Source organism: Spermophilus citellus, assembly GCF_964194105.1.
Source record: "Spermophilus citellus genome assembly, chromosome: 1".
Lineage (NCBI taxonomy): Eukaryota > Metazoa > Chordata > Mammalia > Rodentia > Sciuridae > Spermophilus > Spermophilus citellus.
Window position 1 is genome coordinate 142,502,930 of NC_138182.1, and position 15,356 is coordinate 142,518,285.

Sequence of the window (15,356 nt, forward strand, 5' to 3'; positions counted from 1 at the left end):
TTATGTAGTCAGACTTACTTACCAACCTTCTAGTGCCACTGGATTTTTCAGGTGTTTTCATTTAGTATTTGTATGGTTTCATTTTCGTACAGAGCCAGGTCCATTTGGGAGTCCAACCTTCCACTGCTATAAAGTATGGATCTAATTTCAACTTTTTCCAAATGACTTGAGTAGGCGAAGCAACATTTATTAAAAAGTCCACTTTGTCTTATGATTTGAGAAGCCACCTCTCACTTCTCACCACCAAGAAACCCCAACGGAGCATCTGAGCCACGAGCAAGGCAAACACAAATCTTAGCTGAGTCAATGAGATCCCAGTAATGTGGACCAGTAAACAACTGAGAGAAAGATCCAAGGACAGGGAGAAAGATTGCCGAGGTCATGATGTGACGGGAAGGAAAAACAGCATCCCTAGGAAGCTGCGCAGGGATTAGTAGAGGGAAACGAGGGCTCCAGACAACAGCAGAATCACTAGTCCCCAGCGATGCCTCAACTCAGCTCACCCTTCCAGCAGAAACGGCCCACAGCAAGCCAAGCATCTGAAATCCCCAGATATACCCAAAGAAACATATGGCCGAGACAAAGGAGGAACTCTCAGCAAGTTAAAAAAGATTTATTGCCAATTCAGGCTTCAAATAAGCCTGGCATGTGGGGCTGTCCATGGTTCAGAAAGCTATCACAGCACAACAGGGTAGTGGACAAATCCAGGCAGCCTGACCTAGAATCCACCTTCTCTTCATCAGATCTCTGCTGCACAAGGCAGCTGCTGGAGTGGCCAATTCTTCAGCATCAGTCCCTCATCTGAAGGGGCTCCAATGCTGGAGCAGGTAGCCTCAAGATCCATGCAGGTCACTGCTGAGAGGCCACCTAGACCTCTTCCAGCACTGGCAGATCTCCTTGGGGCCAGGCACTATGGATTTGGCCCTATGGAGGGAGAAATGGTGCTAGTGGAGTCATCTTGACAGTCTTATCTTGGAAGTTGCAAACTGGCCCTCCATGGGCCAGATTTCCCCAGACAAGTACATTTGGCCCCTTTGGCCCCAACAGGGTATAAAAAAGAACAAGTAGTTGCCAATACATAAAAATTGTAAAATTTCATATTTAAAAATCTGCATTTTTGGCCTCTCTAGGGGGAAAAAATGTGATTATCTGGCATTTCTGGACCCAGAACATTTTTATATGGCACTCATCGGCTAGAATGCAATTGCCCCTTATGGACTGAAGTACATCCTCCACTATATCATATCTCCAACTGCAGACTGGAGCTCAGCTGCCTTGTATCAGTGCAGTTATTTATTTATTTATTTATTTTGTATAGTATGAGGAGTGCTTATTGCATCCATGGCATGTATTATCTTTATCCAAAGGTCACACCTGGAAGCAGCATGTTTCTAGTGCTCCTTCTTGCTCACGAATGTCTCTTGCTTGACCCTGAAGCCACCAGAATAGGTGACTGATTGTAAACAACTACAGCATTCCTAAAATAACTCCTGCAAGGAAACCTCAACCACATACACCTTGCCTCTCCAGGATACACTGTGCCCCAGTGTCAGGCAAACCTAGAAAAGAATGCAAAATTAATTATAGAAGTTAATGGAGGAACAGATGGAGATCAACTACTTCGGCCCCTTTACTATAGGAGGGGCTTGGAGTAGGATGAAAAATGTTAATACCCTGAACTCTACTTTTCAGTTAGTGACAAAAAGAAAGAGAAAGTTAAAAAGGTACTTCTAGAGGCCAAGACTGGGTCAGTCTGAACTTAAAAGTCCCCAAACATGTTGGTTTCCTTTCCTTGGAAATAAAAGAAGCTCTTAGAAAGTTATCTGGATGGGGAGGAAAATGATGTGGCTAGCCCACAGACATCCTGGGCTCTTGGGAACTGCCACACTCACCCTCCCTTAGTTCAGAGCTGCTTGTCCCAGCTTGAAATGTAAGTGGCACATAAGGATATTCAGTGAGGGCAGCGGAATCATCACAGAAAAGGGCTTGAAGACACGCAGAGAGTCAGAACTGGGCCTTGGCAAACAAGACAAAGGAAGACAAAGGCCTTCCTTCTATCCCTTCATTCTGCTGTGGCTGCTGCCACTTTATTTGCCCTTTAGAGATGCAGAGATCTTGACACAGCCCAGACGCTTCCCGCCACTGCTCAGGACGCTCTCGATGCGGTAGTTCCCGGTGCTGAGCCAGCTGGGAAGCTCCAGGCCAGGCACTGTGAAATCACTCTTGGGCAGCAAGTAGGTGCCCTGTGAGAAAGAAGTGGAGCACGGGTCAGGGGAACCCAATGACAGGACTCTCCTTCCTGGAGCCACCTCGAGGACTGCCATGAACTCCCCTTCTCCCATTCTCCTGGGTCCACACAAGCTTAGAGATTGCCATAGCATCAAAAGGACCCTGGAGGTCACAGCTAAGTTCAAGTCCTCCACTTCACCCCAAGATAAGCAATCTTACATATCCCCACACCGACAGATCTAAGAGGAGAACGCAAAGACTCTCCTCTCCAAACCCCCTCTTTACTCCAGCCACAGAAGTAACGCTCCCCACCACCCAACCTTGTTAAGTACGTACTTCCTTGAAGGGACAGTGACAGGGAAGTCCATAGGTGTGCAGGGGCTCTGGGCAGGACTCCCCAGGGGGAATTACAGTGTTAAGCACATCACAGAAGTCTTCATAGGTACAGCTGCCAAGCTGCTCCACACATGGAATCTTGACCCAGAAGCCAGCCACTTCCTTCTCCACCGTTAATTCTACCTGATGAGAAAGGATTTGAAAAAGGTTACAAGTGTAAATCTGGGGCCAAACACACCAGCTCCCCAACCTCTTTAGAGGTCAGTATTAAGTTTTAATCATAGAATATTTAACTGGACAGGATTTTTTTTTTTTTTTTTTTTTTTTTTTTTTGGTCCTAGAGAGTAAACCCAGGGGCATTTAACCGCTGAGCCACATTCCCATCCCTTTTTATATTTTGTTTACAGACAGGGTCTCACTAAGTTGCTTTGTACCTTGCTAAGTTGCTGAGGCTGGCTTTGAACTTACAATCCTCCTGCTTCAGCCTCCCAAGTTGTTGGGATTAAAGGTGTGCACCACCACGCCTGATCCCAGAAAGACAATATTATGGTACATGCCCCAGCACAATATCCTTTCCTGTGCTCATGGTAGGCGTTAATCATTGAATGTTAATTTAATCACTGAATGTTAATTTCCAGTACTGGGAATTGAACCTAAGGGTGCTCTACCACTGAACTATACCCCAGCCCTTGTTATTTTTTGAGACCAAGTCTCACTAAGTTGCTCAGACTGTCCTCAAACTTGCAATTGTCCTACCCCAAGCCTCCTGAATGGCTGGGATTAAAGGCATGTTCTACTGAGCATGGCTCAATTTTAGAATTCTTGAGGTTGTCACTACCCATTGATTAAAACTAACACTTGCCACTGAAATTGTACTAACTGGCTTCACTGTGGCATTGTTTCCTGGCTTCTTCTGAGCCCATCTTGTCTGCAGAACTCTTCTACACAGGACTTCAGACAGTTTTAAGCAATGACTGGAGTTGGTGACCAAGGAAAAGCCTATCAGCTATACTTCTGACAGAAATGGTGCTGGGAAAATTGGAAATCCATATGCAACAAAATAAAATTAAACCCCTATCTCTCACCATGCCCAAAACTCAACTCAAAGTGGATCAAAAACCTAGGAATTAAAACAGAGACATTGTGTCTATTAGAAGAAAAAGTAGGCCCAAATCTCCACTTCCTCAATAAGTCTCGTATAGAGCAAGATTAATCAAGAATCAATAAATGGGATGGATTTAAACTAAAAAGCTTCTTCACAGTAAAAGTAACAATCAGGTGAATAGAGAGCCTACTAATTGGGAATAAATTTGTATCATACACACATGAGATAAAGCACTAATCTCTAAAATATATAAAGAACTCAAAAATCTTAATACCAAAAAAAATACAAATAACCCAATCAATAAATGAGCCAAGGTACCAAACAGACACTTCTCAGAAGATGATATATAATCAATCAACAAGTACATGAAAAAATATTCAACAATTAGAGAAATGCAAGTCAAAACTACTCTAAGATTTCATCTCACTCCAGTCAGAATGGCAGCTATTATGCACACAAACAGTAATAAGTGTTGGAGAGGATGTGGGGGAAAAGGTATACTCATACACTGCTGGTGGAACTGCAAAGTAGTGCAGCCAATATGAAAAGCAGTATGGAGAATCCTTGGAAAACTTGGAATGGAACCACCATTTGACCCAGCGATCCCTCTCCTCAGTCTATACCCAAAGGACTTTAAATCAGCATATTTCAGGGACACAGCCACATCAATGTTTATAGCAGCACAATTCACAATAGCTAAACTGTGGAACCAACCTAAATGCCCTTCAGTAGATGAATAGAAAAAATGTGGTATATATACACAATGGACTATTACTCAGCATTAAAAGAGAATAAAATCATAGCATTTGCAGGTAAATGGATGAAGCTGGAGAATATAATGCTAAGTGAAAGTAGCCAATCCCAAAAAACCAAATGCTGAATAATTTCTCTGATTTAAGGATGCTGATCCATAATATGCGGGGCGGGGGGAGAGATTAAATGAATTTTTGATAGGGCAAAGGGGAAAAGGGAAGGGAGAGAGCATAAAGGTAGTAAAGATGGTGGAATGTGAGGGTCATCATTACCCTAAGTACATGTAAGAAGACAAGAAGGATGTGACTCTACTTTGTGTACAACCAGAGAAATGAAAAATTGTGCTCTATATGTGTAATATGAATCATAATGCATTCTGTTGTCATATAATCAAAAATAATAATAATAAGGTCTTGGGCTGGGGATGTGGCTCAAGCGGTAGCGTGCTCGCCTGGAATGCGTGCGACCCGGGTTCGATCCTCAGCACCACATACCAAAGATGTTGTGTCCGCCGAGAACTAAAAAATAAATATTAAAAATTCTCTCTCTCTCTCTCTCTCCTCTCTCACTCTCTCTTTTAAAAAAAATAAAATAAAATAATAATAATAAGGGGCTGGGGATGTGGCTCAAGCGGTAGCGCGCTCGCCTCGCATGCGTGCGGCCCGGGTTCGATCCTCAGCACCACATACCAACAAAGATGTTGTGTCCGCCGAGAACTAAAAATAAAAAAAATATTAAAAAAAAATAATAATAATAATAATAATAAGGTCTTAATCACAGCTGGGTTACAACAGATGAAACTATCTGCAGAAGTGGCAGGCTCTCCAGACTCAGTTGGGGAAGCCACAAAAGGATCCTCAAAACCTGAGAGAAGCTGAATGAGAAGATCTAGAATGTGTCTCACACCTCAGTGCTATCATGGTCCTGCTCCTGTTCCAGAGGGCAGAGCTCATCCAGAAGGGGTCAGCCCAGCTGTACCTTGCACACATCGAGCATGAATTCTACATGAGCTCCACCAGTGCCAAAATGAGTTGTCCCCTCATTCATGCTCCACCAAAGCTATCAAGGGAAATGCTAAGGAAGAGGCAGCAGGAAGTTAGCTCTTAAACATCCAACTTTTTGTAGATTTATGGCAGGAAGCCACATTTTTAGAATCCCTTTCCACTCTGACATTCCAGCAACTTATGAATCCCAGGCTTGCTTCGGGGGGGATTTTGTTTCTAAGAGACAGATCCTGGAGAGGTACTTATTTCTTCACAATCTGCTAGGCTCAGGCTGTTTCTCAGGCTACCAACTTAAGCCTTCCAACTGCTCCAAGTATCAGAATATTGGCTCCTCTCCTCCAGGCCCAGCAAAAATGGACAAGTCAGAACACCCTGTAACCTGTATGGACAAGTTCAAACTGAATTCCTTTGCTGGCCTTAACTGCTCTAGGACACATCCATTATCCAAACCCCTAGTTGCACAGTAGCCCTTCCACCAGCCCTCCCTCCTCTCTGACAAGCCTGCTCCTACTCCTCTGACCAGGAACAGCCAGACAGAGGTCCTGAGTTGGAAGGTTAGTTCTCCCCCTTTCTAGTAGGATGCCTTTGGGGGAGTTACTCTACTTCTCTCAGTTTCCATTCCCTGACCTTCAAAAGTGGGGTATTTTATAGTTCCAGTCTCTCTCACAAGGTCTCCCTAAGTGGGACAATAGCTTCCCAGCACCTAGCATCATGCCTGGAATGCAAAAACTGTCTCCTGCCAGGCATGGCAGCTTAGGCCTATAACCACAGCTACTCAGAAGACCGAGGCAGAAGGATTGCAAGTTCAAAGCCAGCCTGGGCAACTTAGCAAGATCCTGACACAAAATAAAATTAAATGGAAATCATTTAAAAAAAAAAAAAGTGAGCTGAGGATGTCACTTAGTGGTAGAGTGTTTGCCTGGCATTTTCGAGGCTCTGGATTTAATCCCCAGTGGAGTGGGGCAGGGGGATGGGACACACCTATCTCCTGCCTGCCTGACTTCTGCCTTGGCTGACACTCTCTCCTTGTTTCTCCAATACCCCAGTGAAAATGCTTGAGCCAGTTATGCCTTGAACAAGAACACCCAGCTGAGGGGACGGGGGAAGCAAGTCCTGCCTAGGCTCCTCCCACCAAGCTGGCAGCCTGGGGGGGGCTGCACCCGCCAGAAGGAGCAGTGCTTCCCTTACACCTTTCCTACCCCTACCCCAAACCAGCAAGGCCCTGGAGACAAGCAGCACAAGTTACTGAACTTAAGTCAACAGCCAGATCTGAGGTCACAGCCATGCCTACCACTTGGAGATTACAGCTAAAATGGTTCCATAATTTGGTTATTGTTAATTGTGTTGCTATAAACCCAGGTATGCTTGTATCACTCACTATAGTATGCTGACTTTACTTATTTTGGATAAATACTAAGGAGTGGTGTAGCTGAGTCATTTCTAGTTCTATGACTCATTTCTAGTTCTCTATCTCTTTGCTCAAAGAGAAGCAAGCAGGGCTGGATGAGAAGGTATCATCAACCTCTCTGTTCCACAACTTCACTGGCACTTCCATGACACAGAGGCACTGATGAATCCGGGGTTCCAGCCCTAAGTTGGCAAGTACCTGCTGGGTCCCTTCAAAAGCCCTCTCCCCTCTTGAGGACTTGTTTCTCCACCTTGACAGTGAGGTATGTGGATCTCACGACTGCAAGGAGACCTACATCTGAGTCAAAGTTTCCTGCGGTTTCAAAAAAAAAATGACCTCTCTGTTTCCTTCACAGGCTAGGCATCATTGTCTTGGTCCAAATTTATGACTAGTAAAATAATAGAAAAAAGAGCAGTCAGGCACCATGGCCCACATCTGTAATCCCAGCAGGTCAGGAGCTGAGGCAGGAAAATCACAAGTTCAAGGCCAGCCTTGGCAACTTAGCAAGACCTATCTCTAAATAAACAGAGAAGGACACATAGATAGATAGGGCTAAAGATATAACTTAATGATAGAGCATCTCCTCAATGCAAAAAAAAAAAAAAAACCACAAAAAAAACTCCCTTGTGTATATATACCACATTTTCTTTATCCATTTGACAGACAGCTAGAATGGTTCCATAATTTGGTTATTGTTAATTGCGTTGCTATAAACACAGGTATGCTTATATCACTCACTAAAGTATGCTGACTTTACTTATTTTGGATAAATACTAAAGAGTGGTGTACCTGGGTCATATGGTGGCTCTATGCCTAGTCTTTTGAGGAAACATCGTATTGATTTTCATAACGGTTATACTAATTTACAGTCCCACAAACAGAGTAATGTTCCTTTTCCCCACATCCTCATCAGCATTATTTCTTTTCTTTTTTTCTTTTTTTTTTGGTACTGAGGATTGAACTCAGGGACACTCAACCACTGAGCCACACCACCACACCAGCCCTTTTTAGTATTTTATTTTGAGACACGGTCTCCTCCTTTCTTAGGGTCTTACTAAGTTGCTGAGGCTGGCTTTGAACTCACGATCCTTCTGCCTCAGCCTCCCCAGCCACTGGGATTACAGGCGTGCACCACCGCACCTGCTATTTGAATTCTTGACAATTGCCACTCTATCTGGAGTAAAATGAAGTCTCGGTGTAGTTTAGATTTGCATTTCCCTGCTGATTAAGGATGCTAAACATTTCTTTTTATATTTGTTGGCCAATTGTATTTCTTCTTTTGAGAAATGTCTGTTTAGTTCATTTGCCCATTTATTGATCAGGTTATTTGAGTTTATGCTGGTGTTGATTTTCCTGAGATTCATATATATATTATGGATATTAATCTTCTGTTGGAAGAGTAGCTGGCAAAGATATTCTCTTATCCAGTAGACTCTTTCTTCACATTCTTGTCTCCTTTTCTGTGCAGAAGTTCTTTTTTAATTGATGCCACCCAACTTATTGATTGTATTATTTCCTGACCTTAACCATCTGCAGTTTCTAACATGGTTTTATAACTTTATATGTCACTACTTTGTAATTAACATCAACAACAAAACCCAATTGCCAACCAGAGTGGACCATCACGTCCAGTGAATGGATCAATCATCCATGCCCTCTTCAGGAAGTCATTGGGCTGACATCAGGGATTCCCTGCAACCCTGTGATCCTGAGATTTCACAAAGCTTAATAAGAGTCACTGGATCTGTGCCTCATGTGCTGCTCTGTGATCGCTGGATTCGAAAATTCTTCAGTTCCCTGAGCAACTGCCTCTCAGGGCCTCGGATGGCTGCCCATACCACCTCCCTCTCCCCACCTACCCCAACTCACCTTCTGAGGCGAAGTGAGGGGAACACTGGTCTTGCCCTCAACACTGACAGTCACATTCCCAGGAACGACAATGGGGTCAGGTTCCAACATCAGGCTTTTGATCACAGCAGGGTCCTTCCCTTCATCACAGTTATCCCAGGAAAAGCTACCAAGCTGGGGGGGCTAGGGACAGTCAAGTAACAAAGAAAGAGGAAAAAAGTGAAGTTGACAGATTATTTTGGTTTTTATGATTCAAGATATGAAAAAATCAGAGTGATACGTATGCATTTGAAATGATAAAAAAGAATTGTCATTGCTACTGGTTATTTTAATTACATACATGAATCCCATAAAATATTTGAACTCAAAAAAACAATGGAACCATCTCAGGTCAGAAGAATTGACAGAACAGGCTGCTGATGGTGTGAGCCTACCGATGGTACAACCTTACATGAGGCACCTCCCCTCTTTGAGCCATCTGAAACCCTCTACCTTAAATTTGGGATTACATTTGTCCTACCCATTTTATAGGCAGGACTATAATAAAAGAGTATAGCCCTTATATAGTATATCGAACATTATAGGGCACAATATAAAAGACCTTGAACTTCAAAATAGATGACTAACCTTGTTTTTTGGCAGGTGCCTTCTGGGATCTGCCCCCTCCCTGCTGCCCACTCCTCTCTAGCCAGCCTTGGGATCCCAGTAGATGACAAGCTCCTGGAAGATTCACCTCTGAAATCCACATCCAGGACCCTATTCACATCATACCCCATGCTCAATCCAGGGCCAGGAACAACAAAGAACACAAAGCACGTGGGAAACATAACAACACCACAAGCCCTATCCTCAAGAGAACAAGGACACACATGCAAAGATCCCCCGTGGGCCCCTTGTTGATGGACAATCCCCAGGGAACAGACTTGCCCCACCCCAGGTGGTGCTTTCTTACTCCCACTCTATCACTCATGCCACGTCCCCCTACTTGAGTCACCCTCGGTTCCTCTGCAGAGCCACTTCTCTCATTCTTCCTCCAGATCCCCCAGGAGATCTCCTGATTCTACCACTATCTTGTCCGGCTCACTTCTCATTCCCACAGGACCTCATGATCTTTAACACACCCCACTCTGTACAAACTCTCCCACCTGCTCACACCTTTCCCAGCCCCCAAAGGCCACCTACGAGAGACCGCCAAGAGTCCCATCATCCACACTCAGTCTTAAAAAGAAATCCTGCCAGTCCCATGCTCCCAAGCTGACCTCCATCTTCAACATCCCCACAGCTGACTGGACAAGAGAGAACATGTGGTTCAATCCCCAGCACCAAAGAGGGAGTGGAGGAAAAGAAACACCTAACCCAAAGATTGACAGATTCTGATTTTAGAATGAAGACACAAAAGACTGTATCATCCCTGGGACATGGGGCTTGGTGCTCTTGGGTCATGAGTTTGGGGTTGGGGCCAAAGCATCTAACGTTGAGAACTGTCTGTTTAGTTCATTTGCCCATTTACTGATTGGGTTATTTGGGTTTATTTTGGTGTTGATTTCCCTAAGTTTTATATATACACACACACACACACACACACACACACATACTGTATTAATAATATAATAATAAGTATCTCCATATATATATTATGGATGTAAATCTTCTGTTGGAAGAGTAGCTGGCAAAGATATTCTATCCAGACCTGAATCATGACCAAACTGACGTTGAGAAAGAATGAAGGGTTCTGCTGGTCTGTGGAAAAGGGAACAAGATAAAGTGACTACCCTGTGTACAAAGCAGTGAGGGACATGGCTTTGGAGCGACGCATGTCAAAGGAAGGCTCGGGTCAAGCTGACCCAGGCTGAAATCATAGCTCGGCCACATTTCCTGAGTAATTCCATAGGTCAGTAACCCCCTGGAGCCAAAGTTTCCACATCTTTTATGTGGAGGCATTTTTATCTCCCTCTCAAGGCTGTCACAAGGGGACAAGCATGGATGTCAAGCTCATAACACCAGGCCAAAATTCACGCTGGCTCACTAAATGACAGCCATGAGACATCCCAGCCTCCACTTCCTGCCCTGAGTTCCGTGTATACCTGTTAAACTTCCCTTTACTTGAGCTCCTTGGAATGGGTTTCTAATCCTTGGAATGACTAGTCCCACCGTGACTAAGGCAGGACGGAATAGGTGCCAGCAAATGTTTCCTTCAATATTCATTCCACAAATATGTATGGAGCAACAACTACAGGCCCTAAGGACTGTGTCAATTAGTGGTAAACAATCAGACATGGCCCCTGCCCTGCCTTGTGGAGCTTATAGTCTAATATAAATAAACAGCACTAAAATTTTTGAGTGCCACAAAGGAAAAGAACAGAAAGTGATGTTGAGAGTAACAAAGGACCCACTTAAGTAGGGTGGTAGGGAAAAGCTAAACCTGAAGGATGAGGAGTCAGCCATGTGTGTGCTGAGAGAATATAGCAAAGGCCCTGCGGCAGGAAGAAGCCTAGCTGTACCAGGCACTCACTACAAAGCCAACAGGCTAGATGTGTTGGAGGAGGAACATGGCTGAGGCTGGAGGGGTGGCAAGGTCATTTAATATAGGACTTCATAGGTTATAATCAGGAGGCTGAATTGACCATGGTGCAATAAAATCCACTGAAGAAAAACACCAGGCTCTGATTTATGGTTGTGAACAGACAGCTTGAAAGGGGGGATCACTTGGGATGTCACTATCAAGTGAAAAAGTGCCTGGAGTTAAGATTTGGGCTGAAGAAATAGGTAGGAGGACTCACTATTCTCTGAGGCTGCTTTCCCAACTCTAAAGTAATCTGATTCACATTGAGGATTGATTCCGAGCTGAGGGAAGTTTCCAGAATACCCCTTTAGATCCTTCTCCCCTCTCCTAAACTCCTTCCCTATTTCTAGGTCCTGAGGGAGATGTAACAAGGTACTTTTCAGGTACCACCTGGCTAGCTGCAGCTATGGGGAGGGGTTCTGCAGCTGCATCCAGGCTCCTTGGGGAAAGTAAATATGATAGATTAGTAATGCCCACCCAGGGCCAGGCTGAGTACCAGGCATCTGCCATCCCCATCCTAGACCAATACATGGGAAGAGGCAGCATATGGAAGATGGGAAAGACCTGACAATGGAGGCAGAAATATTTGTGCAAATCAGAGACATAGGTTAAAATCATACCTCAGCTGTTCTCACTGCTGAGACCATAGGTAAGTGAATCCCTCAAGGTTCAATTTCCTCAGCTATTAAATGGGCATAATTATATCTTCTCGCAGGGTTATTGCGAGGGTAAGAAATTTGTATACACAAAGCACAGAGTTCAACTCATCAAGACTTTCAAGCTCATGGAAAAAAAAAAAAAAGGAAAGACTGAGAAATTATCACAGGCCACAAGACAGTGGCAAGACATGACAATGCCATGTGGTGTTCTGATCCAGATCCTGGAACAGGAAGAAGACATTAACAGAAAACTGGTGAAACACAAATAAAATCTAGAGTTTAGTTAATCATAATGTACTTATGTTAGTTTCATAGTTTTGACAAAGTATGCTGATAATATAAGATGCTAACAACAAAAACTAGGTGAATATTGATTGAAGCTCTATACTATCTTTGCATATTTTCTGTAAATCTAAAATTATTTCAAAATTTAAAAATGTATTAGAAAAAAAAGCACAAGACTCAATGCATAACACCTAGTATGTATACAATAAATAACACTGTATAGCATTAAAAAGTCTATTAAGCACTTACTATGTGCCTCCACAGAGCTAAGGTGCTTAATAGACTTTTTAATAGCCCAGAGTCACTGAGTCGGGTTAATGCCAGAACTAGAATTCAGGTTTCCAGAGGCTGAAACACTGACTTGTCACCCCACTACCTTTATCTGGCCCTTGATCACAGAATCCTACCAGGACTCTGAATCACATGAGCTCAGTGAAAATATAGACATGATAAGAAAATATAAACTGAAAGTGCCACTTGCTGTGTGATCTTGAGTGAGCCCCTAAAGGTCTGAGTGAAGTGGGTGATCTCTATGATGTCTCAGAGCCTCGCTAAAACTGCCAGTCTGAGACCCCAATGGTTTGGGATGGTACCCAAACACAAGGCATACAAGAGAACAGGGCAAGCTCAGAGCCTCTACCAGACCCCACAGTGGGTGGCCATGCCTGAGGCCCAGAGTAGCTTCTCAACCACACTCAGGGACAAGGTGCAAAGGCTTTGTGTAAATAAGGGCAAAAGGTCCTCACTCCTTCATTCAACAGGCAAAATAGGGGCTGGGTTTGTGGCTCAGTGGTAAAGTGCTTGCCTAGCATGTGTGAGCACTAGATTCTAGGCACCACACATAAAAAATAATAAAATGAATAAAGGTCTATCAACGTCTAAAAAAGAAAAAGAAACAGGCAAAATAGTCTTCCTGCTCTGAGCAAGGGAGATCAAGAGAAGTCAGTTTCCTTTCCTGACAACAACCCAGATATCACACTCTACAAATGAAAAAACTAAGACTCAGGGAGTCATGGATTGGAACAGAGCGGGATCAAAAGCCAGGCCTCCTCTGATGGGTCCTACCCACTTTCCTCTACACCATATTGTTCCTCTCTCTGGAACAAACCTCCAAGGTGGTGTGGGGAAGTGATCTGTATTTGACCTGTCCCTTTGCTACCACAGACGTGTCTTGTCCACAGCTGTGAAGCAAAGAGGCAATGGAACGGGACTAATTAGGTCTCAGAATGACAGAACTTCCCTTTTCTAGGGGTCTGCAGCATGGGATAAATAAGAAGTGAAGGGGGAAGTTTGGGAGGTGGGAGGGCCTGTCCTCTCGGTAGCCCACAACCAGCGGGGTCACACACAGGTCTGGACAAGTATAGACCTCCCACCTACCTCCCAGGAAGAATTAAGAGAATTTGGGCAAGAGAAGGCATGAGGCACCAGGCCTCATCACAGGGAAATGGGAAGCAGGGATAATGGGTATGGAGCAGAGTATTTGACTAAATCAAGTAGTGGGCTAAATCTCTGGGCCTGGAGCAGTGCTTTAGCTCTGCGGGTCTGTGCAGCTCAGGCTCTAGGAGAGCGCAGGAGTAAAGACCTGAGCGAGATTACTCCCTCCAAGAGAGTATGGAGCACCACACCCTCACTGCACAGAGTCCCATATTTGATCGCTTTGGGAGGCTCTGCTTGCAGAAAAGGAAACACTAAGAAACAGCCCCATATCCCACCCACCCGCACAACCCCAGTAGGGAGATTGCAAGCAGCCGCCTAAAAGGAGGGGGAACTCACGCGGTTTAGGACTGTGCGCGCCCAGGCCGCAGGGCCGGCAAGAAGCAAGCCCAGGAAGATCAGGAGCAGAGTACGCATCAAGGGATGCATTGCGAAGGGTGGATCCGCGCGGAGTTAACTACAAGGATTGAAGCACCAGCGGCGCCTTTAAATGCCTGCCTTCATTGGGTATGCAAAGCTGTGCTTCGCTATGCAAAAGCTGAGTTCAGCCACCAGCAGGTTGGCCCTGCCCTGTCCAGCTCCGCCCAGTGGAAGATATTAGGGTAGGAATTGGAAGGATCTTTCCCGGCTCCGCCCGCCAGCGCGAGTTAAACCGCCTCCTTCCAATGTGCAGAGGTTGAACCGGAGGAGGAACCGAACAGAGCTTAGCGCGAGGATGGGGCGGGGCCGAGCGCCAGAGAGGGGCGGGGCTGAGAGCTGGGGGGGGGGAGGTGAAACCGAGCGTGAGGGAGGGGCGGAACCCAGTGCGGGGGCGGGGCGGAGCTGAGCGCTAGGGCGGGGCGAGACTGGGAGCCGGGGCGGGGCGGAGCTGAGCGTGAGGCGCCGAGGAACTGAGAGCGGTTAGGGGGGCCGGAGCGGGAGGGCGGGGGCAAGGATGTGTCGGTCACCACCCGGGGATCTTAAGGACCCACGTACCCAGTTTTATCACGACCAAGTCCTTCTCCTCAAACATGACATGCTCCCTGCATAGACAACTGCTCACGTTACGAATCACTGTCTTTTTATTATAAATGCTTTAAGGCAGGCTAAGGCCTTATTGAGAGCATCTAGGTTTTAGCCCCGTTTTAGCACCGAGGGAATGCGGTGAGGTTAGCTTTGCGGAAGTCACGCAGCTAAGAGATGAAACAACCTGACTCTGCTAGTTGAAGTTTGCTTTAAGAAAAACAATAGAAATATTATTTCTACCAAATAACCACTAGATTGTACACTTCACAAGAGGTAAAACCATAAATTTTAGTCACTGATGGATACCCAGTGCCTGACACATAATAGTCATTGTTAGGTAAATGAGTGCGTAAGTAAAAATTAAAAGTCACCTAATTTTTTTTTAAACTGAATTTTGAAATGAATTTTAAATTTATAGAAAAGTTTACGGAAATAGTTCGAAACTCTCTTCCAATTCCCTTTTTAACATTAAAATGTCATGGCACTTTTCCAAAAACTAAGAACATGTCATCTGTACTTTACTGTCAACTAGGCTCCAGATTTTTCTAATGATCCTCTCTTTATGATAAACTCTCCCCTCTTCCATCTTACGGAACCTCTTCATTACACACAAGTGCGATTTGAGGTCCAAGGGACAAGAGGACTTGCCCAAATGGTACATGGCAGAAGCATTACTTGAAATCATTTCTCCTGCAGCTGATCCTGTAGATTGTATGAGAGATGCCCA

General features: G+C 44.8%; 1 protein-coding gene across 1 annotated transcript; it reads right to left on the reverse strand.

The window, feature by feature from the left end:
* Nucleotides 1–1,954: 1,954 nt before the first annotated feature.
* On the reverse strand, nucleotides 1,955–14,242 carry GM2A (ganglioside GM2 activator). Its single transcript, XM_081281960.1, has 4 exons — nucleotides 13,964–14,242; nucleotides 8,705–8,866; nucleotides 2,566–2,748; nucleotides 1,955–2,243 (listed from the first exon to the last, which is right to left on the reverse strand). Exons 1-4 carry the CDS (start codon nucleotides 14,051–14,053, stop codon nucleotides 2,088–2,090), a joined length of 591 nt encoding a protein of 196 aa, XP_081138086.1. The 5' UTR covers nucleotides 14,054–14,242; the 3' UTR covers nucleotides 1,955–2,087.
* Nucleotides 14,243–15,356: the final 1,114 nt, after the last annotated feature.